The sequence below is a fragment of the Pagrus pagrus genome (genome assembly GCF_965226575.1).
Source record: "Pagrus pagrus genome assembly, chromosome: 18".
Lineage (NCBI taxonomy): Eukaryota > Metazoa > Chordata > Actinopteri > Spariformes > Sparidae > Pagrus > Pagrus pagrus.
This window is the reverse complement of record NC_140202.1, coordinates 20,732,125-20,757,761: the sequence shown is the minus strand read 5'-3', so window position 1 is coordinate 20,757,761 and position 25,637 is coordinate 20,732,125. Positions and strand designations below refer to the sequence as shown.

The window sequence follows — 25,637 nt, the reverse complement described above, 5'->3', positions numbered from 1 at the left end:
GGTTCCCATGATGTCCCCAAATGGGTCGATCCCCCCCATCCACGTGCCCCCAGGATACATCTCACAGGTTGGTTTACGTTTTTAGTTTTTCCCCAGTCTGACATGTGTTTTTTTATGTCCATCATCTGTTTGTGTGGGAGAGTTTCAGTCAAAATAACACTGGGACACAGTGGGAGACCAACACAGAGTGTGCAACTGCATTTAATTAGCTGGTGGTTTCTTTTCTGGACTAAAAAAAGGATTCTTATGCTGTCAGGCTCTAATATTGACTCTCAGAGTCATATTTCTCTTACTAACAAGAAGGTTTTAAGTATAAAAATGTCCCTTGTTTCCAAGGTAAATATAACGCAATATAGCCTTCAGTATTCTTTAATGAGGTGTCACATTACTGGTGGCATTTGAGCAGCATGTCTTCTGTTTTGTTTCGACATACTGATGCTTGTTTCTCGGAAATTTCTGAAATGCAGCAAGGAAAATCAAAGTACGGTTGAGCAACATGAACACAGAGTGCAGCATCTGCAAGTCACACGTGTCTGTGGAGCACTGGCTGATATAGATTTTAAAAAAATTTCGACGTGCACAGTGTTTGTCTATGATACGCAGCTCTCAGACGTGGGTCAAGTGGTCATCATTCAAGAATGGCGAGCATTAGTAATGATGGAAGTCAGACTATTTGTGGAGAGCTCGTGCACAGCATGCAGCCGTCGGGGCTGTTGGAGTCATGGAAAGAGTAGTCACCAAGGCAGCCTCCTCCACCTATAGCACAGAGAAGGAATGTGCTGAAATGTAGTCATTTGTTTTTCTGACGCTCTCATATGTGTGTGCTAGAGAAAGTGTGTGAGATGGCCTCGTTAGAACAGAACGATTAGAAAAATCTCCCTCAGGCTTTTAAAAATACTTCAACTTTGACATTGAGAGTTGGGTAAAGTTTGGGGTTTGCAATGGGAGTCATGTGGAGGGGTCAAAGATTAGTGAATCAGCGTTGGTCAATTATTCTGTCCTCGCAAGTGTAGTGTTACGATTTCATCCGTTGTCTGCGGGCGGTGGGATTCTGCTCCGATGCCAATGGAAGTCAGGTCATTGGCTCACCGTGGGTGTGTGTTTGTGTTTGCATGCGTGTGGGTGTGTGTGTGTTAGTAGGGACCGGGCCAAGAGTGAGCGGGAAACACTGTCACTCTTACATAAACAAGCCTGATAGCGGAGACAGGCACTGGGTGAGAAGGTTTTTGTGGGGCGAGGGGTGGAAGAAGGGATGGACGGAGAAAGAGAAGCACTGCGGTGGTGGAAATTTAGTGTATTGACAGATGGATTTTGCACATGTGTGTGTGAGTGTGTGAATGTGTCCTCGGTGGTTTTGTGCTAATGGCTGCATCGTGACGGTGGGCGGGTGTGTGCACATGTGCATGCATATTTGTGGGTCCCCTTCCAGTTTGTATTATGTGGAATCTGTGTGTGCCGGTAAATGTTGCGTGGGCTTGTAGGTCATGTCCACATGTACTCATGCGGGGACTTTGCTCCTGTTTTCCTGTCAACACTCTTGTTTTTCTCCTCCGCAGCAGAGGAGGGGATGAGGGGCAGATAGGGGGCCTCCTCTTCCTCCTCCTCCTCCTCCTCCTCCTCCTCCTCTTCTTCTCCCCCCTCTGTGTTTTTCTCACTCAGATTAGTTCTGTAACCCCTCGTCCTCCCCTCCCGACCCTCTTTAATACCCTCTCCTCTTTCTTTCTGTCGTATTCTGGCACCGAGTCGGTTGCCTCTCAGTGCGTGTGGGGGTTTTGGGGTTGGGGGATGTTATTTGGTGTGTGTGTGTGTGACTGTGTGTGTGTGTGTGTTGTTGTTGTTGTTAGGAACCAGCAGATGACTTCCCCTCTCTGCAGGGAGTGTGTGTTTGCTCTCTGCTTGGAATGCAGGCCTGTGAAAGCGTCTGAATAGTTGGAATGTGTGTGTGTGTGTGTGTGTGTGTGTGTGTGTGTGTGCGTGCGTGCGTGTGCGTGCGTGTGTGTGTCCATGAATGTGAAAGTGAATACATGTATGGACTCTATGTTAATGTGAGGCAGTTGTTTGAAACGTGTTGTTATTGAAATCTGCAGACCATCTGATGACAACATTGCGCCTCTTGTTTTCATCGCTCAAAGGGCCGAAGCATCCCGTTAACACATGCTCAGTTGTTAAATAAATCACGCGGCTCGTTCCTTTATTAGATATCCACCATTCGGCAGACAGGGCACCTGCTCTTACAGAATGATCGACAGCATAATTTTGTAAGAGCAGGTGCTCCAGGACCTTCAAATCTTAAAATAGCTTGAAAAATAGATGTAAAGAAAAAAAAAGATATTGGGAAATATGCTCATTCACTTTCCTGCAGGCAGTTAGAGGAGAAGATTGACACCACTTTAACTCCTTGGTAAATATGAAGCTGAAGCCAGCAGCGAATTAGCTTAGGTTAGCACAAAGACTGGAAATAGGGGGAAACAGCTAGCCTGGAGTTGCCTCAGATACCTCACAGGGACTAGAGCTGCAACAATAAGTCGATTTATTCATTAGTCGATTGAAAGATGGTGAATTGCAACATTTTTAAGCAATAATGTCAAACATTTGTTGCTTCCAGCATCTTAAATGTCTGAATTCACTCCTTTTATTTTGTATTAATGATAGTAAATGAAGACTTTTCAGGTTTTGTTGGACAAAAGAAGAAATTTAAAGACGTCACTGGGGGCTCTGAGACATTATGATGAGATTTTTTTTCACTTTTTTTATATGGTAAAAGATTAGTTGATTAATCATGAAAGTTGTGGGCAGATCACGCAGTAATGCAAATAGTTGTTAGTTGCAGCCCTAATGGTGGCAACAAGTAAGTTTCTGTTACCAGCCCAAAAATATTATGGAACATAATCCCCTGTAAAACCATAAATTATAATTTTTCAGTCTATATTTTGCACATATTAAACAAAAACAAGACATTACATGTCGATTAGGGGCTTTACAGGTGCTGGTTAGCTGATGTTCGTAATTTTGCACAGCTTTTCCTCCTTTTTTCATACTTTATGCATTATATTTGCAGAAAGTCAAGTCAGGAGGCATATTTCCCAAAATGATGAACTATTCCTTTAATAATATTGCCCTAGTAGACACTTTTTATAAATAGAAACTTGTGATACAGTCTAAAATGTATGCAGGAACGAGAGGACTACTTCTACTAGTTGATGATCTGTATACTATCCTCTTGAATCCACTTGGAAAGCAAAATTCAGGGAATCCTCCACTCAACAATGTGTAAAGCTCTCGTACGTGCAGCTTACCGACCTCACACGATTTGTGGATACTCATGTTTACATTGCTCAAACACACACATCTCACTGCCATTTGGAGTTGTCAGGGTGCAACATCTCCAGGTGAACTGTTATCAGTGAAATCCCAGAAACAGGTTTTTACTCCTCCTCTGGCGGTCAAGGCAGATGTGTTTGTTTTCTTCCAGACATGGGCAACATGATATGAGTTATAGGGGTATGATATGGGTATGACTGGGTGCAAACGTACAGTTAAGTGTTTTAAATGTTACCTCACACTCGTCTCCTTTCTTTTTCTCAGGTGCTGGAGGATACCACAGGGGTCCGCCGGGTGGTGGTGACCCCCCAGTCTCCAGAATGCTACCCACCCTCCTATTCTCCGGCCCTCTCCCCCACACACCACCTGCCCCCCTACCTGACTCACCCTCACTTCATCCCCAACTCTCACTCTTTCTACCCCCCTGTCAGTCCCGGGGAGCTGCCTCCCCACCAGTACTACCAGCACCACCTTCCCCCCATGTACGGCGATCCAGGTACGGACATGCTGACTGGACTTAACGCTACAGCAGAAAAATTAGGAGTTTTATTTTCAATAAAAAATCCAATTATTAATCCAATTAAAAATATGCTTTGCACAGATTTTTAGTCTGACATAACTTTTCTCTTCCCCTCTTTCATCCGTGCTCCTCTCCTTCAGAAATTATCCCAGTTTATGGGATGTCTAACTACATAGGCAGAGGAGAGGAGACGTACAGTAAGCCACAGCCCAAAAAGATAAAGGAAAGACAACTGGAGCGGCAGAACCGACTCAACTCCCCTCCCTCCACTCTCTATAAGGGCAGCCTGGGGCCAGCACACAACGGATACAGGTGACCATGCTGCCTCTGTGGCCCGCCGAGACCGGCTTTGTCTCGATGATTGTCTTTTATCTTAGCTTAAATAATGAACTGGTTGGAGAATACTGGCTATGATCAAGTGTTGAAAGTCAAAAGTAAGTAAATAATAGTAGTTACTGCCGACTGGGTAGTTGTTGCAGCTAGAAGGGGCAAAATTGTGAGTCTCTCGGGAAATATCATCCTTAAGATATAATATATTCTTTGAAAATCAGCTATGATTGAGCTAATAGTCAGCTATCCAAAATTATATAAATCTAGATGGCAAAAACACGATAAACACCAGTCTTCTTACTCCGTTTCATGCTGTCTAGACACTTAATGGTCCGTCTCTTCAAAACACGTCTATTATTTGTGGTTGTTTTTTATTCAATGATTGCTTTATGCAGTTCAAATTTCAATAATTTGAGTTGGTGCTTTGCAAAAGAAAACAAAAGTCATTGCTTGGACAAAGGAACATTTCTACTGAGAATAAAAAAAAAGTATCTGCAGACAGAAAAAAAAAATTGGATCGTTCGGTGCATCGCCACTTGTTATTTGTACTCAATCCTCATTAACAGCTCAACCAGTCATTCCTTGCATTCACAAGTATTCTTGTGCACAAATATGGACTTAAATTTCATCGCTTTGGCTCGTATGATTGCATATTTTCCTTGCAACTCACATTAAACGCTGTTGCAATTTTCGTCTCCGATGCAGCAACAAATCACACGCCCCATCGCTTGGGTCAGTGGGGTCGGGGGGCGGAGTCGGCAGTCCAGGAGGGAAGAAGCCGGAGAGACGCCTTCGCAGCAGTCCACGAAACAGTGAACCAGAGACACACACACAAGGTAGGGGACTCGCACACACAAAGCAGCGAGAGAGAGACTGGCATACACAGTGTTCACAGGAGGTTCGAATGCTTTTCTTTCAGGGAAGCGTACATTGATTTGGTTGGTTCTGACTTTGTAAGCGTTGAATAACACCTAATGCGGACTGAAAGGAGACTCGCAGCCTGCACGGCAGCAACACACACAAGGTGCAACTTGTGTTTCCATGTTTGATTTTAAGATTTCACAGCAAACATCCGCGTATTTCTTCAATCCTTCGTGCCGATGTTGTCAGAAAGCATCACTGAAGGGGCCTTTGTTGCATATCTCAACATGTAACAAAACCAGCTCATATCTCTTTGTGGAAGAATAACTTCTCTCCTCGCTGACCTCTCCCTCTCCCTCTCCGGCTCTGTGTGACCGGCTTTGTCCTCCTCAACCTCCGTGCCCCTCCGCATTCAAGCGGGCCAGATAAAACACACCTTTCGTTCCTCCCTTTCTCTATCTTTTCTTTTTTTTTCCCCTCACAGAAAGTCACCCAAAAAAAAAAATGAATGGGTGCATGCAGCCTTCACTGAGGTGAAGGGATCCGGAGTGGAGGGGGATTTGAGGTGGGAAGGTGGGCAGAGGGGGGAGTAAGAGAGGTTGTCTGAGTAACCACATAGCTGAACCCGTCCCTGAGCGCTATCGTTTTACCCTCACTACAATACCGGCCTTGTTGGTGAAGGCTGAGCCACAGGGGGGGGGGGCGGGGGTGGGTGAGCGAGAGGGGAGACAGGAGGGGGAGGGGGGAGTCGCATACCTGTAGAGTCCTGCTCGAGATGAAGGAAACCTTTGAGCTCCGGGTTTAAGACACTGCAGCAAAGCCTCATTGCACACACACGTACGCACACATACATAGAGAAGTGCACATGTGGTACTGTTCCTCTTTAATGACATGTCTTTTGACACGTCAGATGTCCGTCTGAGTTATTAAAAAGACGAGAGCATCTCATTTATGCCCACATTCGCGCACATAACGCACAGGGTTATGTGCAGAGGTGATGACAGGAAAACATAAAGAGACACATATATTCACCCACTCCGTCACCGCAACTGTCAAACTCTTTCTAAAATTTACCCGCCCCATAAAATTTTAGTCTAGTCTCTCACAGCAGGGTGTCAGATCAGAGGAATATTACATCTGGATCAGGTGTGGGTAGATGTGTTTCCCACGATCCATTAGATTGGTGTAGAATGTGAGAATGAATCAAATGAACTTTTGCCCGAAAGAAAGTCTACTAGTTATGTAATGTTGTTTTTGTGGTGAAAGAATTGTTTTTTATATAGAATCATATTGGATTATGGAAATTGCGTTTTGAGATATTTGTCTCTCATATTTCTGCCTCCAGCTCAACACAAGAGATGTGACTGTAGTGTTTATTATGTTCACAGCATTGCAATATGACATTTAAAAGATTCAGCAGCAACAACTCTGGATAATCCGTAGAACACGCTGTTAATTTTGCTGTCAGCCGCTGAAAGTTGTGCACTGGAGCTGAGACGGTTAGTTGATAATCATTTAAATTAACTGATAACAAATTAAGACCTTATTTACAGGTGCAATATGTAAGAATTTTAGTTAAAATCCTTTAAAAAATTCAGATTGACTACATGTGTGGGCCTAAAAACCCTCTCCACCAAGCGGTCCAAAGCTCCTGTGCTAGTAGTGTAAACAACACCAACACTACCCCAGTGCTCTGAGCTCTCAGTCTCAGCATATGCAGTGTGGACCACTACAATGTAGCTGCACGGCTAACTGAGCTAACTAGATAAAGGCAGCTACAGTTAGCTGCAGTTAGCTGTTACTCTGTGATATACTGCCCTCTATTTGTTTTGAGAATGATTTCAAGAGGTCGCAACTTCTTACATTTTGCACCTTTAAGTAAAAATACCAAACTTTCTCTGTTGCCAGCTTCTCAGGCTGTACATAATTATTGCCTAATTTTTTTATATCATTATAAATTGAGTGTCTTTGGGTCCTTTTTCTGAACAAAACAAGCAGTCTGAAGATGTTTTGGATAAAATATTTCAACCACATACACTCACAGACCGTGCAGTGTGAGTGCAAATCTGGACATCTGCAAATGCAAAACACACACAGAGGAGGCGGTGTTTGACTGCAGTGCAGTGAGGGAGACTGCACAGCTTCTTAGTGTGCACACACACACACCAGACACATAACAGAGAAGATGAGTGCCAAAGCTAGAAATCGAAAGCGTTTGAAAGTGTCATGGTTTCATGTGGCGCAGACTGTAGTACTCCAACAACAGTAACACACATGACAGACGGGAGCATGTCAGCATGTCGTCCGGTGTCTGTTCTGGTCTGCCAGGGTCTCAGTACTGGGCTGGAGATCAGGCTGAGTCAGCTAGATGTACCACACAACACACACAAACACGCACACCGCCGCACAGACACACACATGCACAAACACCCCGTGACTGGGCTTCCTGTAAAACAATCAGAGCATGAGGGTCCAGAGGATTGGCGGGAGGTAGCGCGGGGAGGGTGGGGGGGGGCGCAAACAGAGAGAGGAGAGGAATGCAGGATTTGAAGGACAGATGAGAGAGGAGGGAGATGGATGGACGGTTTGTAAAGAGAAAAAAAGATGAAGCCGAACTCCGACATCACAGGGACTGTAGAGATGGAAAGACGGGGAGACAGAGAGTTAAAGACAGAGTATAAACATTCTGACGAAGTTGCCGCTTGGCCCGATGCATCCAAGTATGGTCCAACCCAGAATACCACACACACACACACACACACACACACTCACAGCCGCCTACGCTTTGCCCTTGATGCCCTTGCTCGCTGTGTGTGTGTCTGTGTGGCTATTGCCCCGGTGCCAGTAAGGCAGCAGGCTGACTTGGCGAGCGCAGTGTCCATTCCCCAGTAAAGCCAGCTCTACAGGCCCTTTTCCTCAGAACTGTGCTGCTCGCTGAGCAGAAACAGATGTGGGCCCCGTCCCCTATGTTCCTCCATATTGGCTCTGCATCATCACCACCGCAGATCCTGTCTCTCACTCAGAGAAACTGGGATTTCAGCAGAAACAGATGGGCCAGCACCCTCAGCTCCTCCATCTTTGGTTCTACGTCATTGCAAAGCGCTGCGAATTTGGGAGAAACCAGATGTGTGCAGTTGTTGCCGTGTCCACCATGTTGGCTCTGTTGGACGGGATATGAGGAATATGAAAAGATGGGTCATAGACATTACAGTGGTCTGCTGTGGAAACACATCTATCCACTATGTAGCGGGAAAATGTTACTTAAATTAAAGTTATGTAAAACCAGCTTTCCTTTCTTTTTCCTGAAGTGCACTTTGAGTCTTTTAGGAATTCAGAGTTACACAATCAACTTCACGACCAAAATAAGGGGAAGCAGTTCATGTATCTTCTGTGTTGACATAGAGAATCGAAACCTAAGAAATTTCTAAAGATGTTTCTGCTGCCAAACATAATGACAATGTGCCAAGGTGGATGTTTTGAAACAAGGAAAACCCTACTGGAAGTTCTTGGCACATTCCTTGTTTCAGACTTTATGAAACTTTTCCTATCATCAAATCAATTCAGATCAAATCAGTTTTATTTATATAGCCCAAAATCACAGTCACATTGCCTCAGTGGGACATCCTCTGTCCTTGCCATATTGAGAAAAAAGCCCTTTTAACGGGAGGAAAAAAAGATGGAAGAAACATTTCCATCGATGAATACAAGTTTCTTCTCCCAAGTCAATTTTTGTCAGACTCTTTTGACAACTGTGTCATGAAAGCGCCAACAACAATACTAGTCATCAACATTTGATTTAACCTGAACAAGAATGGAATTGGCCTGGAAACATGGACGCCTGGCATGACTGTGAGACGTTACTCATATTTTTATTTGAGCTCACTTCAAGATATTTCTTGCAATTCTCTTATTATCAAAGAAAACTAACTCTATGCTAAATAAGATCCAGCTGCATTAATAAATAATTTACCAAAGCTTTAAAAATCGGTTATAAGCCATAAATAAGACCAATATTTTGGTTTCCAAGGTTGGCTGGTGAGTCACTAATAGTCAAGTTATCACTAAAGTCATTAATTATGAGTGTCTCACTTTCAAATAAACCATTAAGTCTGCAATAAAAAGGTGCAGGGTTTGCACTACACATTACAAATCCGGCTAGTGGCTAATTAATGGGTTTCAGTCCCGCTTTTATTTTGATGTTGATGTTTGATGTTCCACTGGAGGATCCTACAGATGACTCAAGAGCTGCAGACAAAGTGTCCTGCTGTCCAACCCAACACTTGTTCTTATTTATAGCTTATAACTGATATCAGTTAAAATATAAAGTGATAAAAATCATTAGTCACTGACTATGAAGTATATTTAAGAAAGCAGATGCATAACATGTTTCATGCAGCTGACACCAGTTCCTTGTTTCAGCGATGAGGTTTTTCCTGTAGTTCTGGGCCGTTATTGCTATTTTTTACTCACTGACTGAGTTTCCTACTAATTTTAGAACAATGACTGTGTTAAACGAGGCTTATAAAAGTACAACGTCGTGTCATGCTTTGGTGATGTCATCCTCATTAGCTGTGGTGGCCTTTGACCGAGTCATGACTCAGCCCTTGTGTTACCATCGAACTCTCCTCCTGCTCTAACTGTAATAATATGACCGGAAAACGTGTGAACACGCTCCCACCCCTCCCTTGCTGGATTGTTTTGATGTGAATCGCCATGGCGATAATCTCAGCCCCCACCCCACCTGACCACACACACCAACCCCCTTCCCACAAACCCAAATACGGCCATGTTTGTAGGGCAAGATGGAGGGCAGTGGGGTGGAAGAGAGAGGCCAGAGGGAGGGAACGCTGAGAAAGGAAAGAAGGAGATAAGGCGAGGACACAGGACAGAAGTGGCATGATGGACAGAGTGGAGAGTGAAGAGTCAAAAAGGCGGGATGTACAGAAAACAGAGAGAGAGAACAAGGGATGGCTTCAGCAGCAGAGGAATGTCTTTCCCGCTGATATCATGTAACAGGACTAGCGGGATTAGAAGGGGAGGTTGTTCTCGCCAATCACAATGAGAACACCAGACATTTCCCCATCCAGCTGAATGAACCTTGTGATACAAGCGATAAACTCGCCACACTATCAAACTACAGCACCAGGCCGCGCTGCATTAACCACAGCTGAGTTACATAATATTTAAGTCCCTTCAGCGGCTGAGTTTGACTTCAACTAATGAAGTAATTGAATAGACTAAAACGCGCAAACCCCAGACATGTCGGGCTTACTGCTCAAGTGATGTGTGTACACTTAAAAGATTTTGAAGATTTAACGGTTCGGCGTGTGTTATTTTAAGTCCATTAGCGGGCTACTTTTGAGATGTGGCTGCCTTAAACAGAAGAGAGGAGCAGCTTCAATCCTTTGCTTTTTCACATTGACACTTCTTTAAAAGTTTTGTGGCTTTTGTTGTGAAGGCAGATGCTTGAAACACTGAGAGAGTCGTGGGCGATTCACTTTCTACATGCATGTCCAAGCCAGACTGCAAAACTTTGACTTTAAGATTGCAGTCCTCAGGCTTCATGGGAAATTTTGTAAAACAAAAATCAACAGTGTGACATAAACGCCTTTAAAACATGCACCTTGATGGTAATTACCAACCGCGACAGTGTGAGTCTGTGTGTGTCATTATGGCAAAATGTGCTCATGCTGACACCTTTGGTAGCTGGAACCACCACAGAAGCCGTTTTGAGGACTTTGCTGGCTGTTTATATGTCTGTCTGTGTGTCTGCAGACAGATTTTTGCCACAACAGTGATGTTGCTAAAGTTACTAAACTTTACAGGCGTGTCGCCGGGATAAAAATGAATGCAGAGGACGCAGATCAGTGTGATCGGTGCGTCGCTGTCGGTGCGTTTTAATGTTAGTCGGTCCGGTCTTTCTTTGTCATGTTTGCAATGCAATTTTGTTTCATCCGTCCACACTATAACTCAAGATTTTTAAGTTGGAGCAGTTGTGTGCATGAAGAATGCTCAGTTCTTGTGGTAAAAAAATAGACAGCTTGGTGTGGATGAGAGGTAAAACAAACCAAAACAGATACGTTTACATATTATCTGCAGTTATGTGGACTCTGACTCTGCCAATTAATATTATTCATTCCCTCCACTCCATCTGCCTGCTCTTGTTTTGCTTTTTTAATCTCTGTTTGCCTCTTTGTGAGCCGTTCTCCATTTCCACTCCACTGTCACTCTTCTCTTTTCTGCCTCTGCCGTCTGTCTGACTGTGAGGTTGTCTTCCACTCCGTCTGCCAGTCTGCAGTCACTCTCTCAAGACTTTTTGGGCTGAGCAGGGTCAGATGGGGTCAGGGTTCTGAGAAACTCATCCCCCCCCCCCCCCACCATAATCCCTCACCGCCTGGCCAGGTCGCTGCGCCGCTCGCAGCACGTACACACTTACATAAACACACGTGTGTACATGCGCACACATTCATTTTTTTCTGGCGTCACTTTGCAGTTGAGACGCTCGTGTCTCTCCTCGGTGAGACGGCTGAGAGCTCTCATCTGACCTGAAGGGAAATTTTCATCAGGCCTGAAGTACAGTCGTGTCCTTGGTATGTTTCATTCTCCTTCTCATGAAACTTATCGGCTCAAAGCAGGTGTTGTGATGGTGCTCAATGCCATCTTATATTCATTGAATAAAGTGTGACTGTATCTGTTCGTCTTTGTCAGACTCGCCAAGTACACTCCTGTGTGCTGAGCTCTGTCCTTTCAGCTGAACCTTCTGTTATTCTGTTTTATCTTTCTATTAAATGATAGAAGAGTCTACTTGTATTTATTCATTTCTCTACAAGGAAATATAATAATTTCCACCACAGGCTGCAGTGGACAAGGTCTGCGTTTACATGCACACGGCCAGTGAGAGAAATCAGGTGAAGGCAGGGAATTGGAGAATGCAATTACATTTTATGCATAGCTGCCACAGAAAGAGCCTTTGTCATGCACATGCACCTCGCAAAAGAAAATCAGGTTTTATATTGCAGAAATGAAGCTGCGTCGACCAAATTCTCTAAATCCCTCGCCCTGATTTGAGAAACTGGGTGTCTCATTTACATGAAGTCCGATAAATCAGGTTACTGCGGAAAGACAATAATGAGCAGTGTTCTCATCGGGCACGTCTGCCTCCTTCCCCGTCTTAACTTTTTCATTTTAATTTAGATTTGTTTCCATTTCTGTCCTTATTTGCTTTCTCTTTCTTGTGTACTTGCACATTTTTCTTTTGCCAGTCTCCCGGTCTGTCTCCCTCGTCTCTAATCCCCTCTATAAACGATCGGGGCTCTGGCCATGAGAACCAAACCTTCACCAAGGCAACCGCAATTTCAGGCACGTCCCAACGACTTCTCTGCTGTGTGTGTGTGTGTGTGTGTGTGTGTGTGTGTGTGTGTGTGTGTGTGTGTGTGTGTGTGTGTAGGCCAGCTGTTGAACAGATGGAATGCTCACTATGCAGCAGATGATAATAGTGTGGAATCCAAGGTCTGTGCCCCTCTCTACCTCCATTTTCCTCTTTCCTCTCCTCCCTCCTCCTCCTCAGCCCTGTCCCCGCTCCTTCCTCTCCGTCCTCCCCTCACATCTTCACATCTCTCCCTTTCCTTCCAGCTGAGTGTCCGTTACTTTGCTTTGTTCTCCCTGATTAGAGGCCTCTAAAAGATGGGTATCATATCTCACTTTGTTCCTTGAGGGCGACACACACACACACACACACACACACTGTGGCCTGGTATGTGTGCAGAGTGGGGGCTGAGTGAACGGCCGTCGTCACATTTTTCACATTTTTTTCTCCGGGCCTTAAAGGTCTTTTTCTGTCCCAGCGCAGACAGACGGAACCACAGGCCGTCATGCAGGAGGAATGCACGCAAACCTCCTCGGTGTCAAAGTGACTCAGTTTTACTGTGTCTCCGTTTGCTCATGACACCACTCATTTTCAAGTGTGTGTGTGTGTGTGCGACATTGAAAAAGTTCGTTGTCAACTTGCCCAGGTATTTGAGGAGGACTGAGGTAGCTTCAGGGATGAATTGAGACAGAATGAAGCTCAGGTTCAGTATTTATGTGAAAAATAACAAATTAACTGTCTGTTTATCTACTTCGCTCTATTGAATAGTGTTGCAGTGTGTTGCAGAGTTATTCCAAGTGTCCAAGGCCAAAACCCTGGACACCTGGCATAAGTAGAAGTCCAAAAAACATTGATGCCATTCTCATGGAAGTAGTAAGAAATCTTTGTAGCGAGAGTCCAACCGAGGCAGTTAGCCGTTTCCTCCGGTTTCCATTCTGTATGCTAAGCTAAGCTAATCAGCTTCTTGCTGCATTTTTATATTTGTACAGACATGAAAGTGATATCAGTCTTTATATCTAACTCGCGGTAAGAACTCAAGTAAACATATTTCCTTCGAAAATGTAACTTTTCCTTTTTCTAAGACGACGAAAGCGTTCTGAATTCGCCACAGCCTTGATTTGCGCCCTGACCGTTAGCATGAGCAGCAGAAGCTAACGGCTGTCGTAGCTTTCTCTTCAATGCATGGCTTTGAAACAAACGTGTAGCATTGGTAAATTACCTAGGTGACTCAAAGAAAACTGTGAAATGGAAATTTACAGTTGGGAGGAAAACGTCAAGAGTCAGTGCCTCCTCCCACTTCCCAGCTTTATCACAGCAACCACCAAAAGGCAGTGAGTAGTACCTCAACCACACTGGTATCTGCGGTGTGCATCTGCTCTGCGCCTACTGATGATGTCACAAACGTTTGTGTAATCCTCGCCTCACATCCTCCTAAGCCCTCTCCTCCCTTTCTCCTTTCATCCCTCCCTTTCTCCTCCTCTCTGTTGATCCCTGGCTCGCTCTTTGTCTCTCAATTTCCTTGTGTTTTCGTACCTAATCTCTTACCCAGACTCCTCTTGCCTGTCCTCGCTCTCCCTCTCTCAGCAGTCTGTCCTTTAGCGTCTCTCTTTCTTCCTCTAAATCCCCCCCTCTCGCCTGGTTTTGGCTCGGTCTGCCGCCCCCTCCCTCCTCGCCTCGCCTCGCCTCCCCCCTCCGATTCCTCATTCCTCTTCTTTTCCTGCCGTCCGCTGCGCTCCCTCGCTCCGTCTGGTTGTCCTCAGTAATCAAACACAGGCGGTCAGACACAGACAGGATGTGAGGTCAGACGGGGAGAGGAAGTGAGGGTGCGTGGGCAGCACATAAACAGAGGAGAGAGAGGAGGTGAGGGACAGTGAGGACAGAGAGGTGTGTGTGCATGTGTGTGTGTGTGTGTGGAGTTACACTGGGAAGAGATTCAGTTTCAGCCGTCAGCATCAGCTCTTTGTGGTTCTTCTCTATATTAAACACTTAAGCAGCTGGACTCAACAACCACAAGGAGTCATAACACTCAGCGGTGAGGTAAAGCAGTAGTGTCTTTCAAATTTTATTACCGCTCTCCTGAAATATTAAATAAATCTCTAAGTTCTGTCCCAAGCTGAGTTTGACGGATGGCCAACTTTTTTTTTTTCACAGCGCTGAAATATAAGTCCGTCTCTTTCAGCGTAGAACCAGTTGGGCTGCAAAGAGTTGCGTAATGCAGCCATTAAGTCTGGAGTCATTCAAGTAAACATTTGGATCTGAGCTCCGTCTCCTCATTCAGCCTTTTGAGAATGAAGGAGGAAGCTGCAGGTTACAATGCAAAATAGTAGTAGCAGAGAGAGTGCAGCCACAGACGGGTTGTTTAGTTGATTATGTTAGTCTAGATTGTCTGAATCATCGGTCCTTTATCTGACACAAGCTGTCAGCCGACTGCTGGCTCTGAAACAGTCATGAAATCACCATCGCTAGTTGTGGGTGAATGAAACGAGTCCACCCCCCCTAAAGAAATTAATACTTTTACTGGGCTGGATAATAAATCAAATGTATGCCACCTTAATATGCCAGATTTCTTTCATCAAGATCCATGCACTGTTCCCTGAGAAATGTACCACTATCTCGCATTCTTAAAGACAGTGAGACAAAAGTCCTGGATCCCTCCCTTCGTTCGGATCCGCACCAAAAGTTGATGTGGTCTATTCTGAGCCGAGCCTTATCTTCCGTCCAAGTTTCGTGGAAATCTGTTCAGAAGTTCCTGCGTAATTCTGCTGACAAACCAGCCATCCAACTCCTCAGTGGAGGTAATAAAAAAACAAAGATATCTTAAAAAAGATGGTAATCTAATCTGCCAGTACTGGCATTGATCCAACCAACCATAAAAACTGGGCAAACATTAGAAAAGGATCGTTCCATACTGATATATATATATAAAAAACTTCATATTTTAAAGCCCTATTTTGAAATCTACAGTATTTCACATGGTGCGTGCCTGTCAGTGTTTCTACCTCCTTTGACAGGCTACTAGATTTAACATTTCTAGTTAAAGCAATCCTCAATTTATCACCAAACTTTATCTCTTGTTGGAAACAAATGGGATCACAACCTGCCTCTGTTTCTGAGAAAAGATATAACCCGATGCAATTCTTGTTTTTTCTTTCTATTTTACAGCCAGGGCAGAAAAAACCAAATTAATTTCTCCCGTTCTCAAGAAAGCTGAACTTCTCCCAGAGAAGCTATTGGCCTGGCATGCACGTTGTTTGATTATCAACATCTGTTGTTTGCCAAACCGACAGCTGAAACGATGCCGTAATGGAATTCCTCCTCTTCTTCGTGCTAACCGTTGTAAAGCTGCGGCGGACAAGTAGCTACAGGACTGCAGCATTAAACAGGCCATATTCTCCTTTTTCACTCAGCTGTGAATGAATGGGTGGAATAAGCCGGGTCGGCCCGGTGAGCTGACGGAGCCGTTCGTGTCTGGAGCTGCGTGACCTTTTTTCATTCCATAAAAGAGAAAAAAGCTCAGTTTTGTCCAAGTGGATGAAAGGGGACGAGTGTGTGTATGAAAAAATGGTGCGCTAACGAGCCAGTGTGTCGAGCGGTGATTCAGAATGTGTACTTCACCTGTTGAACTCCAACCGCACCGCCGGCACCAACGCACACATGCACACACAGTAGCTTAACTCCCCTCCGCCTCCGAGCACCCATCACCAATGTCCTGTAACCTGATACTGGGACTTTGGAAACACACACACACACACACACACACTCCTTTTTTTATTCTGTCTAACACACACATACACACGGAGGTCAAGTTGAGGTTGTGCTTCCATGACATCACTGTTGCCATGACTCATAAGTGTACCCCCAGGCACAGTAAGGCCCTCTCCTCCACAGAACCTGTCAAAGGGACTTAACCACACACACACACACACACACACATTTGCACGCACACACACACATAATCTCTCATTCATCACTTGCTCAAAGTACACAGAAAAATATTCCAAACACAAACTACCTTGCGCACAGGTATACCGTCTGTGTTTGTGCGTAGGCGTCAGTCCTGTAACACACTCATCAGACAGACTTTTTTTCACACACGTTTTCGGGATTGCTGACTCTCTCTCACACACACACACACACATACACATCCTGTGTGATTTACAGTGGTCAGACTCAGATGGAGAAAGCAGGCCTCCTCTGGTCGGAAAAACCTCAACTGTGGGGATCACACAGGGGGAAAGACTTCCATTACCCACACATGTGCACACACACACTCTTCACTGAGTTGCACTCGCCCTCCTAACAACCCCGAGTGATCAGTAAATCACCTTAAGACACAGTGTATCACTGGGAAAGACCTGTACACATGTGTTTCTTCCTTTCAAAGAGGATGCTACCCCTCACCCCATAACATAGAAAGAAAGTGTAGAAGGATTAGCAGTATGTTTTTTATGCCTTATGAATGACTTAAGGGCTGCGTCTTGTGATTATTTTCATTATCAATTGATGTTTCGATCAATTGATCAATAAATTATCCTACAAAAGGGTAGAGAAAAATGCCTTTCCTGTTCACACGGCTTGTTTTGTCTGAAGACAGTCCAGAATCCAAAGAAATTTGATTTACAATGACGAGGAAAACAACTGAAAACCTAAATGTCTGACATTCTGGCTCGATGACTGACTTAAAGGATTGATGAATGAATATTTTAGTCATGATCTTCTTAACCCCCATGCTGATGGAAAGTACAAAATCCTTTTCCTGGTGCTTCACAGCAAAACAGCCTTGCGTTATTTATGTTATTTACATTATTTACATTATTTACACCCTCTTTATAGTCGGAAACCTTCCACAATAAATTAAATAAATGACCTTTTCTGATTTGTCAGTGCAGTGATTACGCTTGTTTTTAGTTTAAAGAGTTAACTGTTACTCCATGATACACCTGACCTTCTGATTGGTGTTTTCCAGAAGGATCTGTGTTTTTCCTGACGTCTCCTCCTGGGGATGAAATATGCAAATGAACAGCTGCATCTGGTCTAGTATGCTGTATTGTATCTGTGTCAGATAAATAAAAGTGAAAAAATGACAGAGATATTTTAATCACAAGAGCCAGCAGCAGCACTATATAGCAACACGGTCATGACGTACGTATGGCTCTGTTTTCAGTATAATGTCATGCATACAGGCTGTTCTGCGGGGCTACAACAACAACAACAACAACAACAACACAGCCGACTTCAGATCAGTCCGTGGATAAACATTCGCAGGTGTAGGGACAATTGAGTGAAAATGATACATGAACGTGATTAGGATAATTAGTTCTGCGAGATAATCACCAGATCCAATGCTCAGAACAGAATAGTCACAGTGGAATATGAGTCATATATTTTTTCTGGTGATCCCCGTTTTATTCGCTCGAGGTCAGGAATTCGTGACTAATGCCTTTCTGAGCAACGCCGGATAATAGACTGGGTTTTTTTTTTTTCCAAGGGCCAAGCTCATCATGACTTGATGAGATGAAATAGGCGGTCGCTGAAGAAAACAAGTGTTGCATCACACACCATTAGACGGCACACTTTTTTTTTTTTACGAAACTAGGTCTGTTTTTACTCTATTTTGAGCTATTTGTGTGTTGTTTTGTTTTTCCACAGGCGACTGAATTACTATTTTGAGTGCTTCCACAGGGGTGATTAGAGCGTCACGAGGCATTTTTAGCTGACTTGTCGACGCTACGGTTGCCAATGTGGATGCGGACCTTGGCTGACTTTGGACAATAATGAGCCATAGATTTCTAGATATCACAATAACACGGCTTGTGGGAATTGAAAACCCCTCTTCTCGTCAGCGGCATCGTTTTTCAGCGGCGCTGCCAAAAAAAATTGCAAAAGCGCATGTTTTGAAACTCGGGATTGTTGAATGTTACTTCTCTGTCTTTCATTTAATTGAAAAAGTCGGAGTCAAATTCGGAAAAGCAGGATTTGTGCACACAGATTGCAATCGTGATCTCTCTCCTCATGTCACACCTGCAGCGCCAGTCTCTCCGTTTTGCTGAATATTCCTCTTGTAGTTGATTTTGTAAAAAATAAATACTCTTTTTTTCTGTCTGTCTCCTTCAGATCATGACTCAGAGGGGAAGCGTGTTCAGGACATGCTGTCTGCAATCGACAAACCACAGGTTGGTATGCATACCTCTTCCAGCAGCTGCACAGACACACTAACCCGACTCTCTTATAACCGCTCTCGTCAATCATCTCCTGTCTGATGCGGTCATAGCTGGCAAGAGCATTGATGTCTTCTCCACGTTTTCATCCGCTCATCAGATGCTTACACTGATAATTATAACTGTAGCTATGTGCTCGTGCAGTCACAGGGAAGGTAACTGATCACTGGGGCTCTGCTCACCTTGGCCACATGAGGGCAGCATCTGCTCGCCCACACTGCTCACTTCCCTCCCTGCCTTTATCAGCTGAGAAAGGCTGTAAACACTAACAGCTCTTTTTCCTTCCCCCAAAGGGGATCGTGAATGAATGAGCCGGAGCTGTGCAGACATGGTTTGGTAGAGAGGAATTGCTTACTAGCGGGGGAAGGCAGCAGGCTTTGCGATTGGACAATTTGATATCTGCGAGCTTTTGACAGGCTTGAAATAGACAAGAGAGGATGGAGTGATGAAAGAGAGGGAAAATGGAGTGTGAAGATAAGACATGAAAAGAAGAGTTTTTGAGCCCTTCAGGGGACTTGAAGTTGATGCGCTGCAGCGATTTATTTGCTCCCCGTAACCTAAAAATCACCTCTTCTCTGAGACGGCAAGTTTATTATAGTCGATTCAGAGAAGGGAAGGAAGAGAAGGATAACATTTTGTCGAGACCTCCTTGTGTCATCGATTGCTATTTCATGTCATTAACCGCGGGTTTGAAGTTCTGTCACTTTCGACCTTTATCTTGGTTCATTTCTGCAGACAGACAATAGGTTTAACTGTCCTCCCTGCAGCAGCAGAAAGTGCCTCCTGATTGATTCAGCGGCGTTCTGTACAGACACGCTCTCCTTCATCTAAAAATGTTCGCATTATTAGCTTGTGTTCCTCTGCTTGTACTTCTTGCTTTCTTATAAACAGAATGAACTGAAGCGTTGAAGCAGTGGAGGGGGGAAAGGAGTAATTCTCCCTGTACCGCTCTACTCTTTGTGCTCGAAGAAAGACGCATTGCCACCACCAGTCACCTCGAGAGGCCTGGGAGCTCGTAACAGCACGGGCTACATTTACATGCACATAACGATTCGATTGTGGCAGGCGTTCTCAGTAAGGCATTGCACCAATTAAAATGTTTCTGCAGGTTGCTTATTGGACATTAATATTCAAATTTCCTCGCAACGGTGCATAGACTGATCAATCAAGGTCCTAAAATGATGTTAAAACTGATCCTGCACAGTTTTTGTGTGTAGGATCAGTTTCGAGAAAAGACAGGGTCAAAGAGGACCACAAACCTCTAATTGATGCCTTTTATTCTTCATCTGTTCGCCATCCTGTTTCTTCTTTTCATTTCTTTGCACTCCTTTATTTCCTTGTTTGTCACTCTGTCTCACTGTCTGTCTCTCTATAACCGCTTTACACATCAGCGTTCATCATCAGGTCATTCAGCATTGGCGTCACATGTATGTATCCACAGTGCACATACAAGCAAAGTGAACGAATAAAGGTAGAAAAAGTGGTCGTAGTCGTGCCGTGTATGCCTTCTCATGTGGATGCAGTCATGTGATCCCATAAAACCTAATCATCGTGATCAAAACTCTCAATAAAACCACATTCACGTCTGTCTTTCCTGTCGTTTTTTTCCCCCTGTTTGTCTGTCTGTCCGTCCGTCTGTCTGCCTTCCTCACAGACTGTCTGGGCATGGTTGTGGTTTGCAGTGCCCTCAAGCCACATTCATCGCCTATTCAGTGGATGTGGAGTCTGGAATAGCAGCAGACTGTGCTAAATTGGCTCACCCACCATGTGCCGCGACTAAAGCTCCCATAAACATGCACACACTTGCAGGCGCACAGACGGGCACACGGTTAAACGCACAAACATGCACTGCAGGCCTCTTTCTCGCGTTTCTTCTTTAATGTTCTGCCGTGTTCCCGACATGGATGTCGGGTAGTAGTGACACACGTCAAAAGACATAGATCCACATTAGAATTACAGTAAAATACACACCGCTATGGATCCTTTTTACCTATATATTCATGATGGTAGAGCTACTGCTTCCTAGAATTGATTAGAATAGAAAGGATCACATACAAATACTACATGAAGGGAAACATTCTGTGCATGGGCGACTGTGCACGGCTACATTAGCCACGTTTCTACCACAGGAACTTTTCAAAACAGCCGTCACTTTTTCATACCTCATCCTCAAGCATCTTCAGTCTGCAGGCTACTTGAAAAGTGGCTCCTGGAACTAAAAGTTTGGTATACTTAAGGCGGAAATGTGGCTATCGCGCATTTAACGAACACTATTTGTGTCATGCGTGTCTTCCAGGTGTCCAATGTGCAGGCGCGGGCTGCACGGCTGTCCTGGGCCCCCCCGGCAGGGCTGGTGAACAGGCTAGGTAACGGGATGCCTGTGTCCTGCTCCTTCGAGGTCTCTCTCTCAGATAAGGGACGAGACGGAAAGTATCGCCCTATATACAGGTGGGAAATACAACAAAAGCTAAAATGAACGACGCTGCAAATGCACAAGGACCCTGGTGTGACTTTTCTGCTTTGTTTTTGTGTGTTTGCGTTTCAGTGGCGAAGAATTGGAGTACCATCTGAAAGACCTAAGGCCAGCGACAGACTACCACGTACGGTAAGGATTCTTCTTCTTCCTCCTCCTCAAAAAAAGTTTAATTCTGTATGTTAGGTATGTATGTTAGAGATTCTAGCTTCATCTTGCCATGTGTTCGATTACTTGACGTCTTTGCGTGTCTGCTTCAGGGTGTCTGCGATGTACAACTCGGTTCGAGGCTCGAGTTCAGAGGCCGGCTCGTTCACCACACACTGCAGCGTCCCCGACGTCCCGTTATCCCCGAAACTGTCCCACCGCACCAAGAGCACGCTCACCCTACAGTGGAAGGTAAAGGCACAGACATGGTCATCCTTGAAAGTGTGTGAACTGGAGGGTAATAAAAAGGCCTTGAAAGCTTTTGAAAATAGACATTAATATGCTGGAATTTATATATTTGTCGGTGAATAGAAATTAAAGTCCCTGTCTGAACACGTCTCCTGCAGAAACACACATTCACCTGTCGCTCCCGTTGCAAGCACACTCAAATGCAAATGTTTGATGAAGGTCTTGCACTGAAACAATCGCAAATAATTGTATTTTTGCAAGTTAGACAGTGTGGGGGAGTTTAATTGCAACTTTTGGTGTACTCGTCCCTCTCCTACGCACCTGGCTCATGAACTAATGTGCAAAGTATTTTTCTTTTGAACGCCTGTAAAACGTTTCTAAAAATCTGTGTTGTAACAGTAATTAATCTTGATCTATGTCTCAAACTTCTGTTTGTGAATTTGAGGGAACTAGGCCTGGAAAGTCCTTTAAAATTCATTGAATTTGAAGAATGTGTGGGAGCCCTGTCATAAATTAAAACACATTAAAACCCAGTAAACATCACAGTGACTCAACATCATATTGTTTCTGTTAGCACATTTGCTCATTAAAAAGCAATCTAATGTTCTTTCTGTCTAATTTCATGTGTCTGTGTCTGCCACACAGTGGTACACTTGGCAATAAATCTTAATTCTCTGACAAAAGTGTGTTTTGCTTCACCTGGTTTATCTTCCAGCTTGACTTTATCAACCCTAAAGCACCTAACAGAGAGACATTCTTACACAGTGTCATCATCTCTCTGACCTTTTCCACACAATTAATATTTCCCCACTCTCGCTGTCACTGATAAAGACTGACGCCGGTGAGCCGGACAGAATATGTGGCCAATCATGAAAACGCGGCAGGTATTTTGTCTGTCCCGCTAATCTCTCCGTCTCTCTCTCGCCTCCTTTCTGCCTCGCTCGGCCCGTCTCCCTGCCGTCCTCAGCCCCCAGGCGACAACGGATCCAAAATCACAAACTACCTGCTCGAGTGGGATGAGGTAAGCAGCTTGTCATGCTTTCCCCTTTCAATTTTTAAAAGCACTTAGACCAATCATAAACGTCACTCAACGGATGTTGACCTCCTCGGACAAGATGTAGAAAGCATGTAAATTACGCCTTTCAAATCCACCTCGGGCCCCTTCTTTTCATCTCAGGCTTTTTGTTCCTCATCTGTTTTATTTTTTTATTTAATTTTCTATTGCAATTAATCTTACCCCCCTGTTCTCATCTTATCTAACTTGTTTTTTCTCTGTGCATAAATCTCTCTCCTCTCCTCTGCAGGGAAAGAAGAACAGTGTTTTCAGAGAATGTTACTTTGGGAGCCAGAGACACTGTAAGCTGACACGACTGTACCCCGCCTGCGGCTACACGTTCAGAGTGGCTGCGCACAACGACATTGGCACAAGGTATACACATACCCATTACTGTATACACATGCACACTCGAGCAAAAATGTATTCGAACACAGAAGGCGGATGCCATAACTCCTTGTTGTTCCTTGTCTAAACACTAAAGGAGCATGGATTCATTGAAACACATGACGGCTTTTCCTCGTGTCCTGACAGTTGGCTCTGCATATGAGGCGAGGTCTCGAACCATGTTTTTAGTTACCATGGAGACTCATACTTCTGGGAGCAAATTGTATGTCAGCTGCAACATATGGGTTTTTCATGATGCACCCTCATAATGATGGACAGACCCAGACACAGAAACATGCACCAGTCCATCTGTGGCCATTATTCTGCATGTGACATGACTCATCTCCCTCTTTCTCATTTTCCCTCCATTTCCCCTCTCCTCTCATCTCCTCTTTGTCATTATGGCGGGGAGCATTTCGCCTGCAGTCGTTAGGGTGACAGGGAGAAGGGAGGAGGTGATAGAGGGCAGCGAGAGCAAGGGAGGAGATATTAACTCCCCCGCTGAACTCAAAGCGGCCCTAATGCATCCTTCAGCTTGATTCCCCCTTTGAAGCCGCGGACACACACACTCAGGCGCAAACATAGCCGGCACACGCAAGCTTCAGATGACTCACTATTTTTCTTACTTGGTAAAAGTTTTACAACCTCTCAGACCTCTGCTGCTGGCCATACGTTAAAATTCTTTCCCTCCTGTAACTCGCAAATTAGCCTCTATCTTTTCCGTCTGGCTTCTGACATGTATAGTATTTTTCCCCTGTCACGACTCCACCGAGAGCTCCACACGACCCCATCCTCACCTGCAACCCCTGCACTCCCTTCTAATGAGCACTCGTGTGCCCTTTCTCTTATTCACATTTTCTACTTTCACGTTTTCAAACCGCTCCGCTCTGCTGAATTTGTGATTCATGATGCACAGCCTCCCTTCGCTCTTGCACAGTTGTCCCTTTTCCAACAAGTCAATAGTTTGCTTCAGCGAGTTAAATGAAAACTAAAATGTGAATGAAATGGAAATGTGTTTGTGTTTCGTGCAGTGGCTTCAGCACAGAGGTGGTGTTTTACACCATGGGCACCCTGCCTGCTCTGCCTCTGGCACCGCGGCTGGTCAGGGCGGGGGTGTCCTGGGTGACCTTGGAGTGGGGGCGTCCTGAGGGCAGTCCGAGCGAGGAGCAGCTCAAATACACACTTGAGATCCAGGAGGACAACAGCGTGAGTACCACCCACGATTCATAAAAGCATATAAAGTTTACGTTGCTGGCACATGCCCTTTAATTACATTAATAGCCAACCTCATGAAACAGGAAACCTGTGCTATCAGCCATTTGAATCCCACAGGCAGAAAATAAGGGGAATAAAAAATCTACACCTGAAAACTATCTACTTTAAAAAACACAATACGAGAAAATGTATTTAGAATTACATGCATAATGCATTGCAAAATTGTTTGGGGAAATGTAAAGCAGATGCACAGCGCAGCAAATCCTATAATACGCAAGCATACACACAGAAATGCACACCGTATGCTTATGAATGGCTCCCACACGCTGCTTCTCTCCCTCACACACACACATTTATATATATATGATGCAAAAGTCAGCATTTATTGCATCCATATGCCCTGAAAATGTACACTGATGCTAATCGATGCTGAAAGAAACACTCGCACACGCAGATTACTGACAGTGTTTCACCCACAGGGAACAGACTTTCATCCAAAGTACACTGGAGAAAACTTGACCTGTACTGTACAAGGCCTGAAGAGGAGTACACAGTATAAATTCAGGGTAAGTGACGACATGATGTGGATGCTGGTGGGTGTGTGTGTTTCTGCATGAGTGTGAGTGACGATTTTCCTACTTTCCCTGCCTCTTACCTTTGTGTTACAGAAGTACTTTAAAGGAATGATTAGAAATCGAAAGACAGTTTGGGAAATTCACTTTCTTAGCTTAGTTAGCTTAGATTAGTGAACTGGAAACAGGCAGTGCACCACTGTAGTCTTGTTGTCACTGGTTAGTGGTAGTGCAAGTAGTTAAAGAACCTTGGAAAGAAATAATTCTAGTGGTAGGCAGGTTTTATATCTTTGGAGAGAGCTAGGCTAGCTGTTTCCAGTGCTAAGCTGAGCTAACTGTCTGCTCGTTGTAGCTACAATTTACTGTACAGTAGGCTATCGATCTTCTCATCTAATTCTAAAGTAAGCAAATGTTTGTAAATGCAGTAAACAGCTAAAAACATTATAGAGAAGAGAAAGATCCAAAGTCTCTGGTGAGTGCTGAACGCCGTCAGAGTTGACCTGAAATTAGACAGAAGCTAATGTTAGCTTACGTTTTTTTCTTGTTCGCCGACTTCTCTGTAGCGCAAAATGAAACCCACCTTTACCTTGAGTAAACTTGTGGATTTCTCTAGTTTTTAACATTGTTATTAACATTCTCACCACAATATATAACAGAGGTTGAGTCGTTTTTAGACGTTTCACTGAAGAATGTCCCTGAGAAATGAGCATTTGTTTTGTCTTTTTGTTTTTTTAGACTAAAATAGAAATCGAGAAATCATGAAAATAATTGACAGATTTACTGATAATAAAAAGTACAGAGAACGGCTTTTAACTTACTTACGTGATCAATTTTAAGTCAGATGTTCTCCTTCCACCAATGGAAATGATGTTGCCAAGGATACCAACCTATCCAGATGTATTTCCGTGGTAATACAAAATCCAT

At 44.3% G+C, this 25,637-nt stretch overlaps 1 protein-coding gene across 2 annotated transcripts in view; it reads left to right on the top strand.

The window, feature by feature from the left end:
- The window catches only part of fndc3ba (fibronectin type III domain containing 3Ba), a 96,344-nt gene that overhangs the window by 47,390 nt on the left and 23,317 nt on the right, over positions 1–25,637 (top strand). For both annotated transcript variants that reach the window (XM_084381819.1, XM_084381820.1), the window contains 12 exons: positions 1–67; positions 3,586–3,817; positions 3,982–4,153; positions 4,877–5,007; positions 18,513–18,571; positions 20,913–21,064; positions 21,162–21,221; positions 21,350–21,488; positions 22,453–22,506; positions 22,790–22,914; positions 23,958–24,132; positions 24,621–24,707. The exon at positions 1–67 is cut by the window's left edge and continues 10 nt beyond it. In XM_084381819.1, coding sequence (XP_084237945.1) covers positions 1–67; positions 3,586–3,817; positions 3,982–4,153; positions 4,877–5,007; positions 18,513–18,571; positions 20,913–21,064; positions 21,162–21,221; positions 21,350–21,488; positions 22,453–22,506; positions 22,790–22,914; positions 23,958–24,132; positions 24,621–24,707 — 1,453 coding nt within the window. The remainder of the gene's footprint in view (positions 68–3,585; positions 3,818–3,981; positions 4,154–4,876; positions 5,008–18,512; positions 18,572–20,912; positions 21,065–21,161; positions 21,222–21,349; positions 21,489–22,452; positions 22,507–22,789; positions 22,915–23,957; positions 24,133–24,620; positions 24,708–25,637) is intronic.